This window comes from Salarias fasciatus, chromosome 18 (genome assembly GCF_902148845.1).
Source record: "Salarias fasciatus chromosome 18, fSalaFa1.1, whole genome shotgun sequence".
NCBI classification, from domain to species: domain Eukaryota; kingdom Metazoa; phylum Chordata; class Actinopteri; order Blenniiformes; family Blenniidae; genus Salarias; species Salarias fasciatus.
Genome location: NC_043762.1, coordinates 30,271,900 through 30,299,880, shown reverse-complemented (window position 1 = coordinate 30,299,880; position 27,981 = coordinate 30,271,900). Strand labels below are relative to the sequence as shown.

Genomic DNA, 27,981 nt, shown 5'->3' with positions numbered 1-27,981 from the left:
CATGGCTGTTATGTCTACAACTTTGTCTGCTGGTGTCATAGAAATAATTAAGTCTTGATCATCTGAATTTGTTGTTTAAACCTTTGGCGGATGAAAACTATCACTCCAGCCAACGCTTTGGTGCCATTTAGTGGATAAAGCCTGAAGTGTCCCACAGAGAATACAGTCAAGCAACACTTTGGACTGAATTTCCGTCATGGTTTATTAATCAGTTTAGTTAGAAGGAGCATTTTATTACATGAACAGAGAGTATGCAAATGAACACATACAAATACATTTTTAAAAAGTAGTTAGGAACAACAGATAAAAAACATTTTAAATTCAGTTATTGGTCATAAGGAAAAAAATCTAATGAATGAGGCACAGCTATTTTCATTACAACTTTGTTAGTATGTTTTTGAATTAATTACCAATGAAAATAATATTTAAGCCCTGAATGAGGTACGACATTACATCTATTGTCTATCAGTTCCCAAGTTAGTTACAGATATAAAGGGTCATTTTTTAATTGGAGACAGACACAGTAATGAACTTTACAAGAAGCATTTGTTGAAGTGAAAATCATATTAGTAATGTTGGTTTTCATTTCCATATTCAAGCAATCTGCCACTGAGAGCTGTGACTTCTCCTTCAGTCGTCATCTCACTGTGAGCTTCAGGTTTGTGGTTGTGCTTCAGGTGGAGACGCCACGTCCACAGACTGTTGTGACATCAGGAGTTTCTCTCCTTTCGATACCTTGGTCATGAACTCTGCTTTCTCCTTCATGGACGTCAGAGCGTTAATTCGTTCTTTAAAGCCAGGTTTGCCTTCACTTTTCTCTCCCTCAATCAGCATGTCAATGTACTCTGGAGTGGACAGAGGGTTGGGCTTCAGCGCTATCTCTTTCAGCCTATTCAGACACTTGGCAGACTCTGACATCAAATTCACCACCTCAGTCTGCATCTGGCTGTAATCAGCCTTTAGGCCACAAATGATCCCCTGAACTGTCAGTTTCTCTCCTTCAGCTTTCCGGTACTTCTGTTCCAGCTCACCGATGGTTCGTCTTTCTTGAACATCCACGTACGACCATTTGTACTTTTGGTTGAAGTGCACATTCCAGTAGCACCCGCCTGGACACTGATTGCAGTATCCATTTGATCCCATTGCCCAGCAGCCACTTTTATCGCCATCACTGGGAATGCCACATGGGTAATGGCAGGTAACAAAACACTGTTGACAGTTGGTGATGTAGTTCCCAGTTCTGGAGATATCCTCCTTTTCGGGCTTCGTGACAGTAACGTAGAACTCAAAGTTCTTGTTTCTGTTGATTTCTGCCTCGTGGTCTTTGAGCTGTTTCTTTGTTTCATTTATCTCCTCCATCTTTGCTAACCCCAGTTTAACCTGAGTCTGCAGATTTTCGATTGAAACTTCAAGCTGCTGCCGCTCTCTGAGCACCTCCTTGGTCAGTTTCAAGCTTTTGGTGGTTATGACGTTCAGAGCATTAAAGAATCTCTTCATGCTTTTTGACCCCATGTCCCAGAACATCTTGTCAAAACCACCATCTTCACCACCATCATCATCATCATCATCTGTGTTGTTGGCCGCTGAGGACTTGTTGTCTGCAAACAAAGCTGAATTATTGAATTTGAAGTGAATCGGCAGCCCGTCTTTGGATTTGGGACATGGGACACCTGAAGCATTGATCGCCTCCAGGACTGGTGGACGTTGACCATCTGCAAATGTCACCAGGATCCTGATGTTTTCTGCCACATCTTTGCCAAAGATTGACAGCACTGAATCAAACACATATTTCTGAGAGGCTGTGAGACGTGCCAAGGAGGCCTGAGCTACAAAGCAAATGGCGTCGATTTCAGTGACTCCAAAATCAGAAGAGAAGAGATTCCGCAGCTGCTCAACTATCTCCCTGTCTCTGTCTATGCCTCTCGTGTCCCCAAACCCTGGAGTGTCCACAATGGTCAGGGAGAAGGGGACTGTAAAGTCCTTCTCGTGGTTGAGTTTGTACACAGTAACCTCAGAGGTCTGGCTGTGAGCTTGTGATTTGGACGCGTCTTCATCAACTAACTTGAATCGATATGAGTCCTGAAACTGAACACCGAGGATATAGTTGATCATCCCATTGATGAGGGTTGACTTTCCGGCACCAGTGGCTCCGAGGACCATGATGGTACGGTTGTGTTTGGTCAAAGATTGTCCATAACTGAAATGTTTGCAACCATCTACATCAATTTTGTTCTTCTCCAGAGGAATGACGTACACAGGTAGAGGCCCTGGGTCTGATTTAAGCCGCCTACTTTTGTCTTTGACAGCTTCACAAAGACGCTTTGGGCCTGACTCTCCCAAAAGAAACTTCTTCATTCTTCTTTGAAGCAGTCAGGCAAAACAAAATTAGGATTACAGATTGTTTCTTCCTCTCGTGAAGTAAAGATGCGTTCCCGGTGGCTGAATCTGGAAAAAGACAGAACATTCCAATTTAAAATACTGCCACAAATACACGACACTGAGCTCTCAAGAAAACTAATATAGCTCACAAAGTGTATGATTTTCTCTATGATATAACTGAGTGAGATCAGATACCTAAGAATGTAATTCTGCTTACAAATTTTTAGTGAAAGGATTCTACTGTGACTTTATATTTTAAAGGAGTCATATTATGCAAAATTCACTTTAAAAAGGTTTCTTTACAGTCATATCACCTCCCAGAGCCTCTATGAGCCCCAGAAGTGAAACATTCAGTCACCTCCCTCCTTTGCGCACTCCACTTTTAAGGAAAGATACACTCTAACACGCGGTTCTGAAATCTTCCTCTTTCTGACATCATGAAGAGGAACACCACTCCCCCCCGGAAGAGGATCCAGCCTTTGGCCCCCGGACAGGTGGTGACAGCAGTGTGTGCTGCCGTAGCCTCATTAAGACGTTCACATTTGAAAACTGTCTTTTTCCTCCTTGTCTCACTACTCCACATTTTTGAAAATGAAACTGAAACTGAAGCTGAAACTATCGAGGGGATGTGCCTCTGACTGTGCCCCCCCCCCATGTGTGAGAGAGTGGGCGTGGCCAGATGCGTTCAAGTGCATCCCGGAAAGTAACGCCGGGAACGCACTGGACGCGGAAGCGTAGCGGAGGCGCCGCGTCTCCGCGCCGGCGCTTGGCTGTTCGCACTGGAGGCGTATCTGCTGCCTGCGCTCTCCGCTGGTCACACATCGGCTGCACTCGGCTCGCTCCGTCAGCTCTCGGTTTTCACGTTTGTTCCCTGTTCCCTCCGTCTCGCTCTGCCAGGATGGATGTGTGTGTTTTGGTGACCTGTGGAGAGACTTTTTCTCCTCCTGTCCTCTTTTTTTCTGCATCACGTGAATGTCTGTCGCTGTGTGTGTGTGTGAGTGTGTGTGTGTGTGTGTGTGTGTGTGTGTGTGTGTGTGTGTGTGTGTGTGTGTGTTTGGGTGCGTACATGCGTATGTCTGTTTGTGTGTCCATCTGTCTTGTGATTAGACCCAAGTGACAAATTATAGACGGACGAGCAACACCGCCCGTAACTAATCGTCATTTAATTTGTTATATTTTGAAAATGGGCCATTTTCACAGCTCCACTACTTCCTGAAATTAACTGCGCACATTAATTTCCTGTCTTGCATTATTGGCCAAAATGATTAATCCAGGTGTGTCTTGTTGCAGCAGTCTAAACCAGACACACCTGGATTAATCAGTTTGGCCAATAATGTAAGACAGGAAATGAATGTGCACAGCTATTTTCAGGAAGTAGTGAAGCTGTGAAAATACCCCATTGACCGGATTCTCTTGCCTTTTCTGTTTCCGACTTCCTGTCTGGTCCGATCTGCTTGATCCAGCTTGACATATGGCGCTCCTGGCGCTCGCGGCTCGCGTGAAAAATAGAACCAAGCGGAGCGGGCGCGTTGCAGAGCGCGATCCGTGGCGCGCGCGGCGCTCCACTGCGCGTTCGGTGCGGCCGGTTAGATAGGTTAACATGGGAGGCGATCAGAAGCTTCCGCATGCAGTGCGTTCGGGCCGTTAGCTGTGAAAAACAGGCTGTTCGGAGGAGGGCTCCTCAGAGCCACTTTTTAGACGCTCAAACTCCGAACAGAGGATCAATGTGGGGCAAACAAACTTATATACTATGTTTTTGGGCTTCTGTGACCGATATGACGTGACTGAGAAATAGCATAATAGGTCCGCTTTAAATATTGGAGAAATTTCACTTTTATCCAGTGTGTTTCTTGGGAGCAAGTGTCTTCAGTGGGGAGCAGATTATAGATCACGACAACTGCAATGATACAGTCACAGAGGAGGGAAGTCTTCTGTTTACAGACTGGGACTGCCTACCGCTTTCCTGGAAGCTGCTTCACACACTGCGAAGGAGTGGAAAATTCTGCAAAAGGAGAAAAAGAAAAGAGGAAAAATCAGCATTGAGTTTTACTTTTAAGAGATGTCGAAAAAAATATAGTTGGGGTTACAACCCCTTAAACATTGGACGTAGTATGGACGTCCAGATCATGTCCATATTGTGTCCGTCCGTCCAAGACCAATTATAGACCTATTTTGGACGTCCAAAATAGGTGCGGTATTTGGACGTCTTATTATTACCCAATTTCGACGTCTAGATGAAGTTGAAGATCTGGACGTCTAAATTAGGACCCAGTGTCGACGTCTACATGCGGTTGAACATTTGAAAGTCGGGGAAACTTTATGTTCCTTGATTAAAAGTGTTTACCATCTGAACGAGATGAGGAATGATTTATTATGTATGAAATGGGTTTTGATGTATTTTATTTTTGTTTTATTTTGAAGGGCGACAGACAGGACGTTCTGTGTCTGTGTTCACTTATTGGCTGCCATAGTGTATATTAGCTTGACTGAGTGAACCCGGAAGTGGAGGTGTGTCAGATGTGTACACTTTACTGCGAAAGCCACGCTGCTGTCGGGCTAGTGGGGTATTTTCACAGCTTCACTACTTCCTGAAAATAGCTGTGCACATTCATTTCCTGTCTTACATTATTGGCCAAACTGATTAATCCAGGTGTGTCTGGTTTAGACTGCTGCAACAAGACACACCTGGATTAATCATTTTGGCCAATAATGCAAGACAGGAAATGAATGCGCACAGTTAATTTCAGGAAGTAGTGGAGCTGTGAAAATGGCCTATTAAGTGTTTTTCCCTTAATCGCTCGTCCAGCGGTTGTCGGGGAACCCTGATTCCTGTTTTGTGGACCGACGGTAGTCTGGAGCCACCTTGGACCGGCCGGTCTCAGTCCCTTTTGAGGGCAGTCAGCACCATAGCATGCTGGGACAGCGGATGGAGGAAGAGTTCGCTGCAGATTCGTCACTGGTCCGGTATTTTGAGTACTGTGAAGTTTTTGCAATAAAATCTGTTTAAAAAGAATTGGATTGTGATCGTAGTTTACTGTACCTGTAAATTTTGCTGTACCTTGTACCTACTTTTCCGTAAAATAGTGGTCACCCTCCCGTTTACTTATGAAATACTCAATAAACTAACAGCTCAACAGGTAAGGCTGAGGATCGCTGAACACTAAGTCGTGAGTTCAAATCTTGTGTGACACCAGTCTGTATTGAAATACTGAAACAATATGCCTCAAACTCAGAGCGTGTACCCGGTGATTAGATTTTGGTCAATTTAAATTATATTTTCCCCGCTTTTTTTGGCCCTTGTCTGAAGGTCCTGATGACATCGATACCCGACGTCAAAATTACGTAAAAAAAGACGTCATCTGGCGTTTCATTAGGTGCGTTCACGATGGCAAAGCCAGAGGTAGACGGAGCTACACGAAGCAGACGGCGCAGCTGTGGGGCGGAGTTATCAGTCTGCCTCCAACTCGGACAACTCTATGTTCTCCATGTTTGTGTTTCTCATGACTCCCACCGTGGGGGGTGTTTACAGGCCCGGCGTCCGGGGTGGCAATTAGGGGGGCAATGCCCCCCCCCCCCCCCCCCCCCCCACCGCCTGTGCCTCCTTGCCCCCCCTGGCTGTCAGAGGGGTAATTTTGTTTTTCTTATTAAAAACAAAAGAATTCATAATTTCTTTTGTGTGTCACATTGTGTTAATTCATATTCAGTTAACTGAAATAAATAAAATTTAAAAAACAAAATAATTTTAAGTTACGTTTTGGCTTCTGTCATGTGAAGCGTGCTGCTGCTGCAAGTGCTACCAGGCATCAAGGGGGGCAGACTGCCTCGCCCCCTCAGTCCAAAAAATTAATAAAGTTTTCAGTCTATTTTGTGCATAAAAAAAACAACATCAAACTCCACTGGCTTGGTCAAATCAATATGAAGTGTTGTGCTATTCAAAATTCCAGAAAAAAAAAGAGGAGACTCCAGCTCTACTAAAGGTGAGGGCTGGTTATTTTATCATTTGTTTTATTACTATTTGTGCTTTTTAGCAGTGTGATTAATGATCATATGTTGTTGGACATGGTAGAACAGGCCTCTGATCTGTGGATTCTGTTTTTGTGTTGCTCCGTTACTTTTTCGCCACCTTTGCGCTACCCCCCCCCCCCCCCCCCCCCCCCGTTTGTAGCCGCCCGCCCCCCTCCCCCCTCTACACTGGGCTGGAGCCGGGACTGGGTGTTTATTTATGCAAATACAGCGTGTTGTCATCAAACTGATGACGAGTGGGCTGGGGTCCAATCCCCTGCCTGTATGAACCAGAGAGGTGGGCCCGGTAGCCGCGGTGAGTTGCTCTCCAGCAGCTCACGCGGCTACCTCTGTGACCGATCTCGTTTGGGTCTCGCGAGTTTTCGATGCCCTACGTAGGTCCTACGTATCAGTGACGCCGGGCCACATCTGGGCGGGGCGGCTCAAAAGTCTTAAAGGTCTGCCTCTGGCTTTCTCGTGTCGAACGCACCTATTCTGCACCTTGTGGGTACCTTGCTGGGACGTCCAAAAATTACCTTAAAAAGACGTTGATTCAACGTCTTTTTGCTCAGAGGGAACTGTTTTCTATGAGGGGCCGTACAGGACACCATTCATTCTGGCCCTCTCACACACACACTCTGCTTTCACATTCATATAGTGTCACTCCTACTCTTGTCCTGTCATTTCACAAAACTGCAGTTTGCTGTTTTCTGTTGTCAGGCAGGCCAAGTGTGCAGGAATGCAGAGTGGTTTTTTGTTTCATTAGTGGGATGTTGCTGCCATCTAGTGGTTGTAATGGTTAATGAAATCTGCATGAATGGAATTGAAATAAAACACACCTCTGATGACTGCTGTCTGGGTTCAGCTGCAGAAAGTGTGAAGACGACTCCAATCAATACCTTCAAAATACGAAGAAAACAAAGAGTCAGAAAAACTGGTAATTCTAAAGGTCTGTGTAGTTTTTAAATGAATACCTTTAAAATGAAGAAGACAGCAAAAAAAAAAAAAAAAAGAAAGAAAGAAAGAAAGAAAGAAAGAAAGAAAGAAAGAAAGAAAGAAAGAAAGAAAGAAAACCAACAAGCCAGACAACCCTCATTATTACTTTGATTATTCATGACTGCATTTTTATTGAGTTTATTCATTTGAGGTTAAAAATGAAAATTGGTATTTTAAAACACGAGTTCTGCTTATAAAAGGTCAACATTCATTCAGCAGGCAGGCAGACAGAGCAGCTACTCGTTTTAAAATCCAATTTACAGCTTTCATTATATTATGTAAATCACGAATAAGTTGTTCAGAAAAAAAGAAAAAACTTTTGAAAAGTCACAATATTGAAAGAGTACATTTTAAACTGTGCATATAATTGCATAGTTAATAAGAAACTGATGAGCAACGTTCCTGAAACACAATTCACTGCATTCTTCTTTACTCTCTGTAACGTTACTTTTGCAAATAGTCTCAAATTGCACCAAAGGTGAAAAAATATGCATCGAGAGCAATGAACAAGAAAGAAAAGGCAGAATAGTTCAGTAGCTTACCTCTCAGTCTGACTCGGAGCAGGATGGAGGAGGGAGTCCTGCTGCAGTCGCTTCTGTGACCTTTTTTATACTGGACAGACACACAAAGCCAGACCGGGGGCGTGGTTTCACTTCCCATTTAGCAACCACCACCACCCCCCCACCCCCCCCCACCCCCCCAGTCCGCCCCCAGTGCCAGGATAATCTGGTTCAACAACATCACGTCTTCGTCTAAGCACTTCTGCACAAGTACAGTACAAGGCACTAAAATGAGACAAAATGCTGTTCATGTACTGTTCTTAAACATGCAGAGCAACAAACACAACGGACATTACTGTAACATGAGAAATACACTACAAACTGGCCTTGGTGCTTTACCTTTTAAATCAGAAGGAATGTGCATTTGTGGGATGAGCAGCAGAGCGATGGAGCCAATGCAGAACAGTTTGTTCCTTCGCTGGTGACTGTTTGTTGGATGAGATGAATAAAACCTGAAAAATATGTCATTTTGGCAACTTGCAGCTCACATACTGAGCTCTGCTGCTTGTCCCATGAAAGATGTTTCTTTCAAATGTGTCAGCAGCAGTGTTTCCATAAAGAAATAGAATTCCAAACTCAAGACTCCTTACTTGCGATGCATCGTTCAGATGGACTCACCCTGGCTGCGCTGCTGCAGGCTCAATGCTTCCAGACAAGAAGGGCCGAAATTTAACAATTTTATAATTTTCACAAAACTAAGTTACTGGTGTGTTAAAGGGCAACTCCGGTTTTTTGACACCTGGACCTTATTTCTAGGTGTGTCATGCTCATAAACTCACTCAGACAAACATGGTGCAGCTCGGAGTCCTTCAGAAGTTATTTAGATCCAAACGATGTAGCCGCACTAGCGGGGTGCCACAGCAATGGAGCGTTAGCGCGGGACATAATCTCTGCAAAGTCGCTCATTTCGGCTGTATTTCTTCATCCATCGCCAGTGTTATCATAAAGTCAGCTCGTCTACCGTCTTCAGGTGGGTCAGCTGAAGAGCTGACAGTTTTCGCTAACTTAGCCACAATTAGCTCGGATGGGAATGTTGCGGAGCTCCTCTCCCCAGCAGAGAGGCACTTTGAGTCGGCCTCGGCTGTCACGGCGCCCCGGCGTCTGACTTCCAGGGGCCGAGTTGGAAAACGGCCCTCAGCTGCTCCACGGAGGCTCCGGACACCGGCGAAGACGCACGGCTCACACGCGGCCGCTGGGCCGCTGGACGTCTCTCCTCGCCGGGAGGATGCGGATCTCCGCTCCCCGGCAGATGCGCGCTCCACGCCGGCCACGGGACGCACAACGGCCGGAGCTCTGTTCTCGCCGGGAGAATCCAGATCTCCGCCGCCCGGCGGATGCGCGCTCTGAGCCAGGCCGCGGGACACCGCCGGAGGCCCCCCCCTTCCGACCGAAAGGCAACCCAGCGCCGATGGAGGAAAAATACAGCCGAAATGAGCGACTTTGCAGAGATTATGTTCCGCGCTAACGCTCCATTGCTGTGGCCCCCCCGCTAGTGCGGCTACATCGTTTGGATCTAAATAACTTCTGAAGGACTCCGAGCTGCACCATGTTTGTCTGAGTGAGTATATGAGCATGACACACCTAGAAATAAGGTCCAGGTGTCAAAAAACCGGAGTTACCCTTTAAAGGTGTAATACAGGATTTTGATTTCCGGGTGGATCACTTAAATAACTGGTGGGTCTGTTTGTCAATCATTCTGACGAGCTGCTTTCGTAAGGCGGTTCCACGTGCTCGCGCCCAATCAGCTTCTCCCTTTTGCGCATTCAGAGTGTTTCTGTAGCCGTGAGCTTCTGAGCTCGTACTGACCGATGGCGAGTCTGACATAATGAAACTGGAACTGTTTCGGAAAATAAGCTTTATTTATGAGCGAGGCCGATCGCAGAAACTGTAAACAGAGCCGTGCACGCCGGAGAAGAGGAGATCGCGCTCACACGCTTCCACGTTTCCTGGGAGAAGCAGGAGAGCCGGGCGATGGTCTGGAGCATGGCGTTGTTCAAAAAGTGAGTAACAGACGTTTGGCTTCGTCTTTTCGAGAAAATCCTGTATTATACCTTTAATGTCAAAAGTCATGTATTTCAACCTGTTTTTCAACTGATGACAGTTCACCTCATCTTCAGAGCCTCATTCCCTGCTCTGGAGGCCAAAGGGGAACCCAGACATCAGTCTGTGGGTGGTTTTAATGTTATGGTTCATCCAAACAACAGCATTTACTTTAAATCAGGACATTTCCCAGAAATTGTGGTAAGTTGAAAGTGAAAGTAAACTTGTGCGCCCTCCTCCCCATGACTTTGAGTTTCCTTTTTTTCCCTGTCCATTATTCCAGCAGCCCATTTCCAGGAAGTCAGCTGCTCTCCTCTCAGTCCAGCCTCCTGCGGTGAATAACCATGAGGGGGCCGGGCCTTCCACAGAGGATATAATGTCTGAAACTGCAGCTCTCACCAGAGGACCGCAGACATTCCTGCTGTAAGTACTGAAGAATTTATCCACGATGCTGCTGTGCTGTGCTTCTTTAACCCTTTATCAGCCAGATATGACGAGGCTTTAGGAGAGACTGAGCGTCTCACGTTTCTCTTTTGGATGTATGTTTTGGATGTATGTTACATCGGTGAAAGAAGTGAAACTAATGTTTTTTAAAGTAAGGCTGTTCAGCAGAAGCATCAGTATTATTGCTGTCAGGATAGGTTGATCATTGCTCTGTCTGAAATTTGACAAATGAAGCTCTCACATTTCGTAATCATGAGCACAGCATGTTTCAATGTGGGTCTGATAATTAAGTCTCAGGAGGGCGGCTGTGGGTCAGTCGGGAGAGCAGTCGTCCCACAATCAGGAGGTTGTGAGTTTGATCCCTGTCTGCATGTCAAAGTGTCCTTTGGCAAGACTCTGAACCCTGAATTACCCCCAGTGCTGTATGTTGCTTTGGAAAAGTGTCTGCTAAATAAAATTGTAAAGTCTAATCTTTATGTATATTCAATTAAGTGTACATACAGAGAAATGCATGTCAAATTCAAGCAGTTCTATTGAAAATTCTGGACAGAATTAGGCTACTAGTTCAATAGAAAAAGCTTAATAAATCAACATGCTTGGATTTCACAGTTCAATGAACATTTATAGATTCTGAAACAGTGGACAATTAGCCAGATCTGGTTAATAAGTGGCTGTGCACTGGAATGTGCCATAAACATCTGATTTGTTTCAAAGCTAAATATAAGAAACCCCTTATGTTCTGTGAACTCGTTGTAAAACATTCATTAATCCCTCTCTGACAGAATTGTGCAGAATGGAGCATAACTGCATTAAACAGTAGACGTTACAGCAGGTTTGTTGTCCTGAATCACTGCAGACGAGACAAAAGTACCTCACAAAGTGAGCATGAATGAATGAGAACAACTCTGCCTCAACACAACACAACTGATGTCTGACGTCTCATCACTCAAAGTGTACTGAAAGACATGAACCAACATTCAGAGCTGTTTGTATTTCAGAGCTTGAGAGATGGACCCTGAAGCCGGCAGAACCATGGAGCTGGCGGCCCTCGGCCGACCGTTTGGCCTCGGCATGCTGTACGACTGTCGCCAAGACTTACTGGTCCCTGGTAAGAGCTTCACAGGATCGCACTGAGCTCAAGCTTTCAAATAAACTGCAGCTTTCATACTGAAATACTGACTTATCAAACTGTAAATTGAACAAGACAATAGCTCACATATTCTGTGTTATTAATTCGTCCACAGGAATCACAAACCACCTTTAAAAAAAATCCATCAATGACATTTTTATTGACTGCTCATTTAGTGTCAGTGAATTGTTTTCCTTTCACGGTGCTTTTAGGGCCTCTCAGAAAATCACAACCACACTGTCAAATTGTGTTTTTATGCCTGTGGCTCCCTCTAGGGGATTTCCAGGTGAACTTCACTCTCAGCTTCCACTTGTTCTTTCTGTTCATCATTGAAAAAGAAGAATAAAACAACAACAAACAATGTTCAGCCCATCAATTGCTATAAGAATGATCTGATTATTAACTGACACATGTCCACTGAACAAGATTCAGCTTTGTTTTCTTGTCTTCATCAAGAAAGATCTTCACGGGTGTGTGTGTGTGTGTGGGGGGGGTGGGGGGGGGGGGATGAAATCACCATATATGGTCATGATCTGTTAAAGTTTCATAGCAGTCAAAAACACAACACTTTAACAATTAAAACATTTATTTATTTATTTATTTATTTGCAGAGCAAAATGATACATGAAAGGTTTTAGAGGATTTTTTCCTGACTGTCTTTAAGCTACAACTTGTAAAATAAAATGTCAATCCATTTAAAAAATACTGTTCATCATTCTGAAAAAAAAGAAAAATTAAAAAAAACAAAAAAAACAAAAAAACACACAAAAAACAGGCAAAATAAAACCCAACAACAACAAAAACAGTAAAAACATTTAAAAAAGGATGTTTCGGTGTGATCTTAGTTGGTGATAAGATGTGTTTCAAATAAGGGCCCAAAAAGTGATTTTTTTTTAAATAAAATGAAATGTAAAATTATAGGTTATCCAGCATTAATGATAGCCTTCAGAAAAGTCATTGTTTATCAAAATTCCTGATAAAACCTTCTAAGCTGACATTTCAGTCACATTTAAGAGGAACAAAGGACACAATTCCTTCACACAGCACAGCGTGTGGGCGTGGTCACGGCCAGGCTCGCCATGTTCAGCGACGCTGTGGCGAGGTCCCAACCATCCTGCTAGCAGCTTTGATAATAATAATAACTAGAAATTGGCACTCAGAGAGGCAGACCTCCTCCACAGCTCAAATCAGTCACCAACAACCGTAAGAACACCAGATATAATCACACAACATTGTGATCGGGGGAAGGGGGTGGGGGGGGTGATCGGAGCAGAGCGCTGCAGCGTGTGGTGCCTCTGTCTGTCGCCCTGTCGCCCTCTCTCCCTGTGTGTGTGTGTGTGTGTGTGTGTGTTTATCTGAAAAGGAAAACCGAAAAGTGACATAATTCATGTGATTTAACTTCATTTTAATTTGAAAATCGACTGGATTCTCTCGTATTTTCCGTTCCCGACTTCCTGTGTGGTGCGATCTGCTCTGTCCAGCTTTACAACTGGCGGTCCACGGTGCGAGCCGCTACGCCTCCTGTATGAACCGTCAGAGAGGTTAACGGGGCGCCGATCTGACAGTCGGTGCGCGGCACTTCCACTTCCGCATCGGAGGCGGTGCGTCCTGTGAACCAGGCGTTTGTCCCCCCTGTCGGCGGGCCTGCCCAACCATGTGAAAGACTCCCTATCTCTCAATGATAAAGAATCCTTTAAAACATTCCTGGATCCAGACAGTGATCCGGATCATGACCAAAATTTCATCAATTCTAAGTTAGCCCAAGACCCACCTTTCCACAAAGTTTCATTGCAATCCATCAATTACTTTTTCCGGGATCTTGCTAACAAACCAACCAACCAACCAACAAACCGACATGATTACATAACCTCCTGGCGGAGGTAATAATAATAACAATAATATTCATGTCATTAATATTATTATTATTATTACAACCTGAAACTGTTGAAATGAGGATAGAAAAAAAATGTATCCTGAAGCTGTGTCAAATACACATTTAATCATTGTTTTTGTAACAGTTTTTCTGCAATATTCCCATATTTTCCACACTATAAGGCACACAGTCAATGAATGGCTTTTTTTCTTTTAACTTTTTTCATACATGGTGCGCATCGCATTATAAGGCGTAAAGAACAGACAACCCAGTCTCACAACAATTTGTGCCATGAGCCAGGTAAATTAATCTACTGAATCCTGTCCAGCGCTTTGCAGTTTTTTCGTGTCCCACGCCTCTTTTTAAACGCATACATTTCATTGAGAGTCGCCTGGCCACGCCCCCCTCACATTAAACGAGGCATATACTGTTGTTTCTTTTATCCAGACGCTCAGATAACAGCCAGTTTTACTATCATGGCCCTGTCCACACTGAAGGTAACTTTAAAGATGTGTGCAGCCACACTGCTGAACAGGAACATTCTGGAGACATGGCGATAGTGTCCAGTCCAGTATAAAAGGGGAGAAAAAATCATCCACTTTCTGTATGGTCGAAATTTTGGCGATCTAGGCGGTCACGTTCTCGGTTGAAATGTGTCCAATAGTGAATAAAGCGACATACTGAAGTGAGTTTGACTGAAGGACGCTCGTCTTCACGGACCTGCGGCGCAGCGCCGCCACGACTGGTCTGACCCGCTTCATCACCAGGGTCCAGCCGGCTGGTGAGCCCGGCTGGTCTCCTGAGCGAAGCCCCCCACCGACAGCTCAGCCGCGGCCGGCCAGCCGCTCCCGGCGTCCCGGCGGGCGGGCTGTCGGCCGGTGGCCGGCTGCTCCCGGCGTCCCGGCGGGCGGGCTGTCGGCCGGTGGCCGGCCGCTCCCGGCGTCCCGGCGGGCGGGCTGTCGGCCGGTGGCCGGCCGCTCCCGACGTCCCGGCGGGCGGGCTGTCGGCCGGTGGCCGGCTGCTCCCGGCGTCCCGGCGGGCGGCTGCTCCCGGCGGCCGGCGGCTGCGCAGCCTGTGCCGTGCTCCCCGGTTGGGAGACTGCAGGACAGACTGTGTGTTTATGGTGACTGACGGGTCAGAGGTGGAGAATGTGCCTGAAGCTTCGTGTTTGCCGTTCTGTTTGAACTGACTAGCTTAGCTACAAGCAAACAGGGGCTGTTTGCTCATGCGATCAGATCGCAAAGCATTATGGGAACCATAGCAAAAACAACACGGGCTGACAGCCGTGTGGTCTTTATGTCTTTGGGTCTTTCTTGTGTTATTTTCCACTATAAAGGCGCACAGGATTATAAGGCGCACTGTTGGTTTTTGAGAAAATTAGAGGCTTTTGGGAGCGCCTTATAGTGAGGAAAATACGGTAATGTTGTCCGAGGACGGAAGATGTTTTCCTGTCATTCAGTTGGAAGGTTTAGGGTGAAGTTAATTTTTCTGTTTATTTGTGTAATTTGAGTTTACATACATTTTTAGACTTATTTTTACAACAGCAGTTGTTAATTAGGGGCCGTGCACCAAAGGGACGTAGGACCCTATTGTATCTGAAACAATATTTTTATTTCTTACTAGCAAATCACATTTTTTGGCTGCAATAACATGTTTAAACAAATGACATGTTCCACCAAATTTGGTGGAAAAATCCAGTCAGGTGGGCAGATTGAAATTTCTTTGATTTCAAACATGAGTGGGGCCAAATGGCTTTCAATACCACCTACGGATTTTTTAAAAATTCATGAAAAATCAGTGGCTGGACTTGGGAGATTGAAATTTGGTAATCGTATAGAGCAGTGGTTTTCAAAGTGTGAGGCGCGCCTCCCCTGGGGGGCGCCAGAGGGTTTCAGGGGAGGTGCGGTGCGACAGAGAAGAGTGCATTGTGTCCTGTGCGATTCCTCACCCCCACCCCGCCGCCCCCCCCCCCCCCCCCAGGGATGGGAATCGAGAACCGGTTCTTTTGCAGAGCCGGTTCCTCATGTCTCGATTCCAAGGAATTATTTGTCTGTCTCCTTAACAATTCCGCTTATCGGTTCCGCTGTGTGCGTAACGACGTACCAAGGACTCCCAGCAGCCCCGGCGGCTGCGGTCCGCTCTGGCGCCGCTACAGAGCCGCGGACCGGAAACTTTCAGCAAGGATCCTGTTTCCTCACTCCGGAGCCGCTGCTTCAGTCTAAACAGAACCAAGTCGGTGCCAGATGGAAAGTAGATACGTGTTCCTAAATCAGTGATTTCAAAATAAAATCTGTGTCGTGTTTTTGCCTTCACATTGTTTTTTGTAATTCTTCTGGTAGAATATGTGACAAACAACGCGATCTGATCATTATCTGCATTAGAAGAATGAACAATGTTGTTCTTACTCACTGTAGGAAAGTCAAACCACACCAAAATTGCACAAATCAAAGCTCCATGACCGGAGCGGCTGTGTTGCCAGATTGGACGGGTCTCTGCACAATCAAGCTTCTTTTGAACCCGAGGTGGGTTTTTTTTGTGATCAATTTTTTATTCATTTTTGCATATTTATACAGTGATAAATTGATTTACATTGCTTGTATTTTTAACCCCGCCCCCCCCCTCCCCTTTTCCCAACCAGCCTCCCTCACACCCACCCTATGGGACATTAGAAGGCTGTAAATGATGACAAAATAATAAAAGTAAAACAAGTAACAATAATAATAATAATAATTTAAAAAAAAGGAGAGAAAGAAAAAAAAGAAAAATTAAAGCCGCAAGCGGCATTGGTAGTAACCGAGCCTCCCCGCCGGCCCACGACTCGTACCTTGCTGGCCGAAATCCAGGTCACAGGGAGTTTTGCTACTCTGTAAACATCAATTTTCATGATTTTACCTGATTTTCTGTTGTAAACAGGCTTTATTCTGAAGGAATTTTGGGCTTTTGGTTTGGAAAGGTAGTATATGTTGTCATTGACACCGGTTAACCCAAAATTGTCAATGTTTTTGTTTGAAATGTCATTTTTCACAAAAATTTTGACTTTTATTTTGAAAGGGTTTGAGGCTCTTAATTTGACACTCCAGAAACCTTTTAGACCTCAATGAGACGAACGCGTGAGAGTTGGTTTGATCTTTCTATGACATTCCTGCGGGCCGTGGCGACCATTTTCGTTTTTGTAGGTGGCGCTAGAGAGCAGATGGGGTTAATTTTTCCATTTCATAAAAGTGTTCACCATTTCGGATGTGCGTGCCAAATTTGGTGAGTTTTCGTGCATGTTTAGGGGGTCACATTTGAGTTTGTTTCCACGACGGAATAATAACTAGCTGTTAGCATCTGTCATCCGCTAGCATTGTTCTTTTTAGCACTGTTAGCATCTAACACCCTTTTAAATTAAGATGTTAGCATCTCATCTATTAGCATGTAGTTGTTAGCATCTTCCATTCATTTCACTGGAAATGTTAGCATTCTATCTACTAGCGTGTAGCTGTTAGCATCTGTAATCTGTTAACATGGATTTTTTTAGCACCACTAGCATCTGTCACCCACTAACATGGGAGTTGTTGGCACCTCCCATCCACCAACATGTAGCTGTTAGCATCTCTCATCCACTAACCTGGAGCTGTTAGCTTCTCCCATCTGCTTTTGAGAGTCATTGAGTGTCAGAGTTTGATTGACAGCTGCTGTCAGCTGTGTAACTGCACCGTATGCCCATATATGGTCATGTCCGTTAGAGTGGCGAGAGGAGAGAAAAAAAAGTTTCTGTTTGGGAAACAACTGCTCCTTGTTCCTTTCCTGTTTGGCAAAACTGAACAAAAAATATCAGGTTTGATAGGAAAATGAGTTGTCTTTCAGTTTGTGAGGCTTTCAGAGCAGTCAGACTTTTAGTTTGGACTGTAGAGGCCTCAGTTTGTGAGAAGCGCAACATTTTTCCCCATCCGGCTCCATTATAACTGAGAGCAAAAAAAATGCAGAGCACACACCTTTTCATACCTGTGAAAACGTACATGTATCATAAAATTTTTAACACTTATGTTACATCATCTTGTTCGGAAGGACCTTGTGAGTCTTCACATGTGCTCGATTTGTTGATAGGAGTCACGGTTGAGCCACAGTAGCCACTTGTTCAAGGTGCTGAAAAAAGGCGACCTTTTTCCTTTTTTCCCCATTATAACGGATGAGGGCCGGAGCAAGGCAGGATTTCAGACTTCCAACTTTGAACGTTAATAAAATCCACACCATGAAACTTTTGACAAAGTTTTTCACAACTTTTGTAGAGACATTTGTCCTCTATCACGTCACGTGACGCTTATGTCTGTACGACAAACGGTCTCGGAGGAGATCATTTTTTCGTGAGGAGTGATTTTGAGCAAAATTTTACTTTGAAAGGGAAATCGCGGACTTCCTGTTGGATTTAGGTCAGGGATGTCATTTAGATCTCAATGAGACGAACACGTGAACGTTGGTTTGATCTCTCTGCGATATTCCTGCGGGCCGTAGCAACTGTTTTAGACGTTTTTTGGGATATAGGTGGCGCTAGAGAGTTGAGTGTAGATTTTGTTTTTGGTATTTTGAAATTTCCATACCCTCTTAAATTATGAACTGTCTCTTTTAATTTGAAAAACTTCTGTATATTATTTGGCAATGTTTTATTAAATGCTTTATGCAGAATAATTAGTGTGTTATATTTCACAAGATCATTGAATTTTAATAACTTAGACAGAATAAAAAGATTGTGAGTATGTTCTAAAAAACTAACCTTGTGTATGATCCGCACAGCTCGTTTCTGCAGTATGACTCGGGGATTTATTGTGCACTGGTAAGTGTTCCCCCACACCTCCACACAATATGTGAGGTATGGGAGTACCAGCGTGCAATACAGAGTACGGAGGGCATGTGCATCAAGGCATTGTTTTACTTTATTTATAATATAGAGGCTTTTGGATATTTTTGCTTTTATATGTTTAATATGTGCTTTCCAAGTTAATTTATTATCAACTACAATACCTAAAAATTTATTCTCGCAAACATTTTCAATTTCAGTACCTTCAATAACTATTTGCTGAAATGACTTTGTTGTAGAATTACCAAACATCATTACTTTAGTTTTACTTATATTCAATAACTATTTGCTGAAATGACTTTGTTGTAGAATTACCAAACATCATTACTTTAGTTTTACTTATATTTAGAGACAGTTTATTTATATCCATCCAGGTTTTTATTTTATTGAGTTCCATGTTCACAGTTTTTACAAGCTCATTGTAATCATTACTACTATAGAATATGGTCGTGTCATCCGCAAAAAGAATGAGTTTTAGGGACTGAGATACGTTAAAAATGTCATTGATATACACATTAAATAGTTTCGGCCCTAAGACGGATCCCTGGGGGACACCACAAACAATGCCAAGTTGCTCGGATACATGCTTCCCCATTTTTACAAACTGTACCCTTCCTGTCAAATAGCTTTTAATCCAGTCCCCAGCTACACCTCTAACCCCGTATTTTTCCAGTTTATTTACTAAGATGAAGTGATTGATTGTGTCGAATGCTTTTTTGAGATCAATGAAGACACCAACTGCAATTTTTTTCTGATCCAGTGCAGTAGTAATTTCTTCAGTGGCTTCAATTAGTGCCATTGAGGTAGTTCGCTTGGCTCTAAAACCATACTGACCATCATTTATTATGTTATGTTTCTCTAGGAACTTATCAAGTCGAGAGTCAAAGAGTTTTTCAAGAATTTTAGAAAATTGTGGCAATAGTGAAATCGGTCTATAATTTGTGAAACAGTGTTTGTTACCATTTTTGAATACCGGAATTACTTTTGCGATTTTCATTTTGTCTGGGAAACGGCCAGACTGAAATGATAAATTACAAATATAAGTGAACGGTTTTGCAATATTGAAAATTACGTTTTTTACTAAGAACATGTCAATATTGTGATAGTCGGTAGAGAACTTATTTTTACATTTCAGTACTGTATTTATAACCTCCTGCTCATCTGTTGCCAAGAGAAACAGTGACGATGGATTGTTCTTAATAAGGTTTAATTCATGGTGTAATGTTGAAGCTTTAATTCTTGGCTTCTTTTTATTCCAAAGATAAATGCTGACAATAGAGTGTAATTTCTTCCAGAATCCTTGTGGGGGAGTCAGAGGCAACATAGAACTTCAGAAGTTTATTCGAGGTAAAATATTCATTTTTATGACTGAAAGGCGAGACTGAAAGGATGTTGGAAGGGAGCACCAACGATTAGAGTCATTTGTAATAGAGTTTAGAGTTTTGTTAAAATTATTCTTTGCCACTGCGTCTATAGTGGGATATATGAAGATCCCAAGATATTTAAAGCTTTTGACAATTGGGATTTGTGAGGGTGGCAGATTGGCTGAGGTGTCACTCAAGGACATCAGAGCTTAGTCCAATTCACTTTATATCCAGAGATTATCCCCAAATTGTTCAAAAGTTTAGAGTAGATAGGGTATTGACATATCTGGATTACTTGTATATATCAAAGTGTCATCAGCATAAAGTGAGATATAGTGAGGAGTATCGTGTACCATGATTGGCGCTACTCTTCCAGATGTTCTAATAAGTTGTGCTATGGGCTCTAGTGAGAGACAAAACAAAAATGGCGAAAGGGGACAACCCTGACGAGATGAGCATGATACAGTAAATCTGGATGAGCAAGTATTGCCAGTTAATACTACAGCTGTAGGGTTTGCATACAGTGTTTTAACCATAGATATAAAACCTTTGCTGAAGCCCATATGAAAAAGTACTGTTGTGGAAATTCTATTAATAAATGCACCAACGATGAATTCCTTATTGGTTCCTTTATTTCCAGTTGCAACAGGAGAGAAGTCACCACTGCTCAGTCAGTGTGAGTTCTAAAGTTCTGTGATACAGACTGATATTTATACCCCGCCCTGAACCCCTGTGGCCAGGGGCAGACATGTTAATGTCATTAACATGTCTTAGAGGCTGCCCTGAGATAGGAAGGGACACATATTTAACATATGAAGTGACAAAGGAACAAACTCCAACCACCCAACCTACTTCAACCCCCTGTGGCTGCTGATGCATCAGAGAAGAACAGCATACAGACCACAGATACCATTTGGAGATTACACCCGGTCAGGGGGAGACACATCTGCTTAAAATGCAACAGGACAGAAAGGAGAGAACCCCCATTTGGGTTTCTTGGTGTCAGGAGTCCAGGGGGCCGTCTGCTAAGGAGTCTACTTAAAGTTGATAACCATCACTTGCATCAAATACATAAAATTTCCATTACAGTTTCCCCCTTTTGATTAAATCAAATACATTACAATCAACATTATTGAATGGAAAATTTTACTCAAACATATGCAACTTTAAATCTTCAGCAGCAGCATAGTCAGGGTTCTAGCACAGTTCCCCAATAAGAGCGCAAAACCCCTCCTTTCTCGACAAGAAGGAGATTCAAGGACACTCTGTTCCGCAGGCTCATGACTCGCATGGTTTTCTGTTCGTCTGTGAGAGTCAAAACGATACAGCTGGAATTACGAAGTCCTCGTGCTCCTGTGTGGACTGTTTTCTACCATCGGTTGTCTTGAGGTCCCATGAGGTCTGCCATGTGTCTGTGCTGAGGCGAAGGTGCTGTTGTCGTCTGAGGCAACAGCTTCATCAGGAACAGGAACATCTTCATCGTTGCCTCGTGGAGGGTGGACTACCTCACACGGGAGTTGATCTCAGGGATTATTCTGCCCTGTGGCTGGGAGATCAACTTAACAGCAGTGTTGTCTTGTCTTCCAATGTTTCCTTCAGCAGTCCTTTACCAGGACCCGATCTCCTGGCTTCAGCTGATGATGAAGTCCTTCTGCAGGGCGAGGGAGAGCTTCTTTCATGGTCTGTCGGTCATGGAGACTCTGTCTTCTCGGAGTTGCATCCTCCAGTGTCTGTCGAGTGGCAGCTGCTTCCTCCTGGGTTGACCTCTTGTTCTGTGCCTTCAAAGGATGATCTGGAACTCTTTCCATGCACATCCTGTGACCGTCTGTCCCCATTGGAGATGAAGCGTTGTTGAACTGCAGTCATGGCATCTGAAAGGAAGAAGAGAAACAGAGACAGACCATCCTACCCTAACTTTGAACTAACCCAAATCTTTTAAACACATAAACACAATTATTCGTTTAATCTAATGTTCCCTGACATAACATGACCATTAAAAATTCTTTGAAAACCTAGAAGTCAGTTACTGCTTCATTGTAAAAACCTTGACTCATTAGTTTCAACCTGAACCTTCGTTGATGCTAAATCACCATTGCAAATTGCCAAATTAATCCTTGACCTTGTATAACCTAAAGAAGTCCTAAAGCATAATGCAAGAATTTAGTGTCAAATTCAACATTATATCCCAGATAAAATGTTAGAATTGATCAGCCAATTTCTTCCCTCTGACATGCTGGAACTTCTGAAATGATAGAAAACAAAGTTAGACAATAATTCCATCATCCATATTCATCATATGATGGTATTGATGGAGGTGTTGGGTTCCAGGATCTTTGTCACCTGTTGAAAAAACTGTGAGTCTGGTTTAGAGTTAGTGGATTATTTCTGTTAGTTTAAGTGTTAGTCATATCATGCTTGAGACATGCCAGACAAACAGACAAACAAACAACAACATTTAACATTTAACATCCTATCAGAAGCTGATGAACATCCCTCTATAAAACTGGATGCTGAGCGGAGCGCATCACAGCAGCACATACACCCATTTGGTGAGTGTGTCAACCCCCACCATGTGATAGTTCTTCCCCTCCACAGGGGTCAGTTCATCAGATGATCACAGGAAAGTCTGGTGAGGATGAGCAGCGTTCTCCACAGACTCGACCTGGCCTGCATTGTGAGCAGCACACCCCAAACATTTTTTACAACTCTGTTCTACGACTACTGAGAATCCTTTAGTGGACTGCAGTGATGTAATCTGTTGAACCATTCCCGCTCTTCAACACATGGTCAGAACCAGGTGTAACTCTGCAGTTTGAGCAGAGTAGTGAGCAGGGAGGGAACCAGAGATCAAAGTTTCATAATCTGAACAGACAGCGAACCCAACCCGGTTCTTCCTCTGCCTCGAGGGTCCATGGAACCGGTTCTCCAGCTGCGAAAATGAGACCCATAGATGCCTCTGTTTAGAGAACACTTGTGACCTTACCCAAAGAGATGCTGCAACAATGTCAGGGTGTCAACTTGACACTAGGCCTCTGTAGGTAAGCAGACCAGAAGATCATCTACATACTGCAAAAGGAAGAGCAAAAGATAAGAGAGGAGGGCACGCAGTACTGAATTGTAAATAACCTTGCCACAGCCATGTGAAGGTGTTGGTTTCCCTTGGAATTCAAATGCAAACCAGCACATCTGGGTGAGCTGGGGCAGAGAAGAATGCATTTGAAAAGGTCCACCACAGAGAAGAATGCTGCTGTTGGTTCTCTTGCTCTGTGTCCTGACCTCCTGCAGTGTGAAGAACACATCTCTGCAGACTTAAACTCCAAATTAATTTAAAATTACTGAATGTGCTGTGCAACCACTGTCTACATAAAATCTCAGCACTGGTCAAAAATTAAGGTCTTAAGATTATTGATCACAAAAACTTTAACACATCACAGAAAAGTTGACCAGAAAATGTTAATTCCTCCCCCTTTAAACTGGTGTTTCCTCATCGTGCAAGCACCAGTTTAAAATATATCTGTGATCAATGGTGCCATTTAAAAACAGTTGACTTGTAACAGAATGATTTTTCACCATGAAAATACCATTCTACTGCATTCTCTTCATATCACTTACTCTTCTCCTTCTTTACACTTTCCCTTCACCATCTTATCACTTTCATCATCTCCTCCTCTTAACCTGCTTTTCTCTGACTACAAATCTGTCTTTTACCTGATTTCTTTTTCCCATTTAAACTTTACATTTTCCCAAACTCTACCTTTTGGGAAAAAGGCACTTCATTTAACTGGAACCTTCCACTTTGCTGCAAAGCAGCCACACATTCAGTAATTCTTCTAGTCTACATGAACCCATCATGCTCTTCTCTCACTTGCAGTATCACATCAACCATGCTCTCATGACGATTTGCCGACAGTGCCGGACTTACAAATGAGATACTGAATAATTATTTGCCCAAAACATAAAACATAAACCATACACATATTTCAGACCTCACCATGTACTCACTCACATCCAAGACACTTCCTGGATGTGGAAAATCACACCTTTCTTCCAAAACCCCAAACTACAACCCACAGATTGAACTGGGTGCAGTAGGTGTCCACTGAGTACAAAGCCAGAGCTTTAACACACCAAAAAGATCAACACCATGTATTCAAGGCCTTCAGATCACTCAAACTTCCACATTCATACTCAAAACATCGATGTTTTTTCCACTGAATACATTCACACTCACACAGGTACATTTGGGTTTCCCGTAAAAAACACTAATTTAGATGATTTAAAAGTTTCTAATTTTTCATTTTGGTATATTTTGAAGTCAATTTATTACAGTTCAGGGTCAGCCTGACTTTCCCTACTCTCCCCACAGCCTCTGCAGCAGCTGTGGGCAGGGATTGTGAAACTGCCCCTCCTCTTTCTTAAAATCCTATTTCGCTTCCATTCTTATTGTCTATTTGCAGTTTACTCTTCTTTTTTTTTTTTCTCTCTCTTGTTAAGTTTATTGATTTTGTTTTTTTTTTTTAGAGCTTGAAAATATACTAACACATCAGCTGCACAGTGCGCTGGGCAGGAAAGACATTTGAGGCAAAGATCCTTCACCCCCCTTCACAGAGTGAACTGTGAAGGAGTGAGGGAGACCACAGTCCCACACCAAGTGTGAAACATCAAGTTTGTCATTTTGTCTCTCTGAACAACTGTTTTTCATAACTTTCATCTAGACCATCATAGCAGGAATAGGACATACAGTGCAAATCTTCTGCTTCCATAACAACTAAGGAAGACACCACTCGATCATAAATCTTTTCAGCCAATTGCAAATTAGTTGGTTGTTGACCAAGTCTCCACTGATACACACAGCTGGGTGTCAGTGGGCAATCTTTCACCATTGTGAATTTGCTCATATTGTCCTCCACAGGAACAACTGGGGCCCAGCCCCTCAGGTCCTGACACAACCACGAGCCTGATTTTACTATTAGATCTCTACCCGGTAGATTGATCGGGCATAATTTTGATAGAAGAAATTTGTGAGTGAACTGTGGTCCTGTAGAGGGTGAACAGGCTGCTGGTGCTGTAAACCACTCTCTCTGCTGATGCTCAGATATGGCTGGAGTTTATGGAATCCTCACTCAGTCTTAGACCTGGAGTGAGGAAGCCATGCTGTATGACTGAATGGGTGGCTCCTGTGTCCACCATAAATACTACAATGTGACTTCTTGTATCGCTAAGTGTCTATATATGCACGTGTGTGATGTCGCATATATGTTTGTGTGTGTGATGTCTCACTTCCTTTTTCTGTCGCTGTTGAAATCTCATCAATGGAATCCACCTTCCTGGAGTCGCCTCCCCCGTCTGACACCATCAGTCTGCTGCTCTTGGTTGTCCAACGTCCATGTTGTCCACACATGAAACAGCAACCAAAATCCCTTCTGTGTTGACCTCCTCTTCCACAACCTCCTCTTTCGTGGCCACGTCCTCTCTGACTTCCTTGGACAGGTGCAGATCCGGAGCACATGGTTAGAGGCGCCTTATGAAGTGCAGCATCTCACTTGGCAGTTTGTACAGCGGCCTTTTCCCTGAGCCTGTGTCGGGCATGGCTGCAGAGCCTCCTCAGCAGAGACGGATCTCAGGTCTCAGTCTCATGTAGAGGTGGCTCACATGAGCTGCTGTGTTGGAAGACAGTCCATCCATGATTGTAGCACACAGAAGCCTTTCCCAGTAACCCGCGTCGTTCCCCAGTGTTGCAGGACGCTGCAGACCAGAGTGAGATTGAAAATGTCTTCTGCACGATGCATGAAATTCTCCACCATTTTCTGAGGGCCCTGCTTCAAGGTTCTCAGGGCTGTCAAGGCCATGCGATGTGAGGCATTGTCTGCGTGGTCCCAGTCCAGGTCTCTCATGTGGCTCCATCTCCTGCTGGGTTGTCTGCTGAGGGTGACGGTGCCTGGTGTTGCTGCTGGTGGCGAGGGCTTTTCTCATCTCTGCTCCAGTGGGTCTGAATTCTTTTCAGAATACTTGAAACTCCTGTCCAAATGCCTGTCCATTTTCGGTAATGGTGGAATCTGCACCCCGATCGGATCTGGTGGACACAGAACACTGACGTTGGCGAGTGTGTGGCAGAGATCTCACAGGACTGTGACCTCGACATCTGCTCGCAGCAGAATCTGAATCAGCGTTTCCTCTGGCTTGATCGTCTGCGGGTGATGATGGTGTCTGCTGGCGGTGGCGAGGGGAATGCGAGTCCAGGTCAGGGTCCACTTTCAGCGCAGTCAGTCCCTATATAGCAGGAGCATAGGCCAGGAAGGTGAAGCACCACTGTTTGAATTAGTGTACGGCGGGGGCCGTGTCAGATGGCTTTAAAGCTGTTTCCTTTCTGTTTCCTACATCTAAACTCACATCCAAACCTCCTGCCATTTTACACTTAGTTGCTTTCTTATTTTCTCTTTTTTTCTTAAAGTTTCTGATTCACACTCAAACTCAAACTTCCCCCTTTTTGGGGAGGCCAAACTTCTCACACCATTCTCTCACACACTCCACACACTCGGGCCCATATTTCTTAGACATGTCATTACATATTGGACTGTCTGGAGGACTTTCTACTTTAACAGATCTGTTACCCATCCTCAGTTGGAACGTCTTCCACTGGCCTTTGCCTTTGTGACCCCGTCACAGGGTGCAATAGTGCTAAAAACCCCCTTCCCTTAATGTAACCCAGTTACTGTGGCCCTGCCACTTAAGGAAATGTTCTTTGTGACCCAGGCACTGTGGTCCTGCCACTTAGATATCTGGTCACTGTGGCCCAGCCACTTAGATAGGAAATGCTCTAGGTGGTCCAGCCACCCTTCCTATCTCAGTCCCCCAAACAACCCGATATGAAAGGAACTCACCGGGTGCCTGATGAATTTCCTCTGAGGAGAAAAAAAAATCTGTTCGTGGATCCTATCGGTGTCCCGGACAGTGGGCTCAGACCCAGTCCCCTTCTGGTCCAGCAAACGCGGTGGGGGCTGCAGTAATTTGTCTGCAGGATGATCAGTCACCAGGTCGTCGTCCGCCCCCGGGGTTCACTCGTAGGATCCTGCCGACAACGCCAAACTGTTGTGGAAATTCTATTAATAAATGCACCAACGATGAATTCCTTATTGGTTCCTTTATTTCCAGTTGCAACAGGAGAGAAGTCACCACTGCTCAGTCAGTGTGAGTTCTAAAGTTCTGTGATACAGACTGATATTTATACCCCGCCCTGAACCCCTGTGGCCAGGGGCAGACATGTTAATGTCATTAACATGTCTTAGAGGCTGCCCTGAGATAGGAAGGGACACATATTTAACATATGAAGTGACAAAGGAACAAACTCCAACCACCCAACCTACTTCAACCCCCTGTGGCTGCTGATGCATCAGAGAAGAACAGCATACAGACCACAGATACCATTTGGAGATTACACCCGGTCAGGGGGAGACACATCTGCTTAAAATGCAACAGGACAGAAAGGAGAGAACCCCCATTTGGGTTTCTTGGTGTCAGGAGTCCAGGGGGCCGTCTGCTAAGGAGTCTACTTAAAGTTGATAACCATCACTTGCATCAAATACATAAAATTTCCATTACAGTTTCCCCCTTTTGATTAAATCAAATACATTACAATCAACATTATTGAATGGAAAATTTTACTCAAACATATGCAACTTTAAATCTTCAGCAGCAGCATAGTCAGGGTTCTAGCACAGTTCCCCAATAAGAGCGCAAAACCCCTCCTTTCTCGACAAGAAGGAGATTCAAGGACACTCTGTTCCGCAGGCTCATGACTCGCATGGTTTTCTGTTCGTCTGTGAGAGTCAAAACGATACAGCTGGAATTACGAAGTCCTCGTGCTCCTGTGTGGACTGTTTTCCACCATAGGTTGTCTTGAGGTCCCACGAGGTCTGCGATGTGTCTGTGCTGAGGCGAAGGTGCTGTTGTCGTCTGAGGCAACAGCTTCATCAGGAACAGGAACATCTTCATCGTTGCCTCTTGGAGGGTGGACTGCCTCACACGGGAGTTGATCTCAGGGATTATTCTGCCCTGTGGCTGGGAGATCAACTTAACAGCAGTGTTGGCTTGTCTTCCAATGTTTCCTTCAGCAGTCCTTTACCAGGACCCGATCTCCTGGCTTCAGCTGATGATGAAGTCCTTCTGCAGGGCGAGGGAGAGCTTCTTTCATGGTCTGTCGGTCATGGAGACTCTGTCTTCTCGGAGTTGCATCCTCCAGTGTCTGTCGAGTGGCAGCTGCTTCCTCCTGGGTTGACCTCTTGTTCTGTGCCTTCAAAGGATGATCTGGAACTCTTTCCATGCACATCCTGTGACCGTCTGTCCCCATTGGAGATGAA

At 44.3% G+C, this 27,981-nt stretch overlaps 2 protein-coding genes across 2 annotated transcripts in view; one reads left to right on the top strand and one right to left on the bottom strand.

The window, feature by feature from the left end:
- Nucleotides 1-232: 232 nt before the first annotated feature.
- On the bottom strand, nt 233-7,271 carry LOC115405597 (uncharacterized). Its single transcript, XM_030115213.1, has 3 exons — nt 7,221-7,271; nt 4,336-4,381; nt 233-2,445 (listed from the first exon to the last, which is right to left on the bottom strand). The coding sequence occupies exon 3, from the start codon at nt 2,353-2,355 to the stop codon at nt 655-657; it is 1,701 nt and encodes a 566-aa protein (XP_029971073.1). The 5' UTR covers nt 2,356-2,445; nt 4,336-4,381; nt 7,221-7,271; the 3' UTR covers nt 233-654.
- Nucleotides 7,272-10,385: 3,114 nt separating this feature from the next.
- The window catches only part of LOC115405714 (uncharacterized), a 35,393-nt gene continuing 17,797 nt past the window's right edge, over nt 10,386-27,981 (top strand). The window contains exons 1-2 of the mRNA XM_030115394.1: nt 10,386-10,400; nt 11,420-11,529. Coding sequence (XP_029971254.1) covers nt 11,430-11,529 — 100 coding nt within the window. The 5' untranslated portion in view covers nt 10,386-10,400; nt 11,420-11,429. The remainder of the gene's footprint in view (nt 10,401-11,419; nt 11,530-27,981) is intronic.

Coding starts and splice junctions, on each gene's coding strand:
- LOC115405597 (XM_030115213.1), bottom strand. CDS start 2,355: ATGAAGAAGTTTCTTTTGGGAGAGTCAGGCCCAAAGCGTCTTTGTGAA.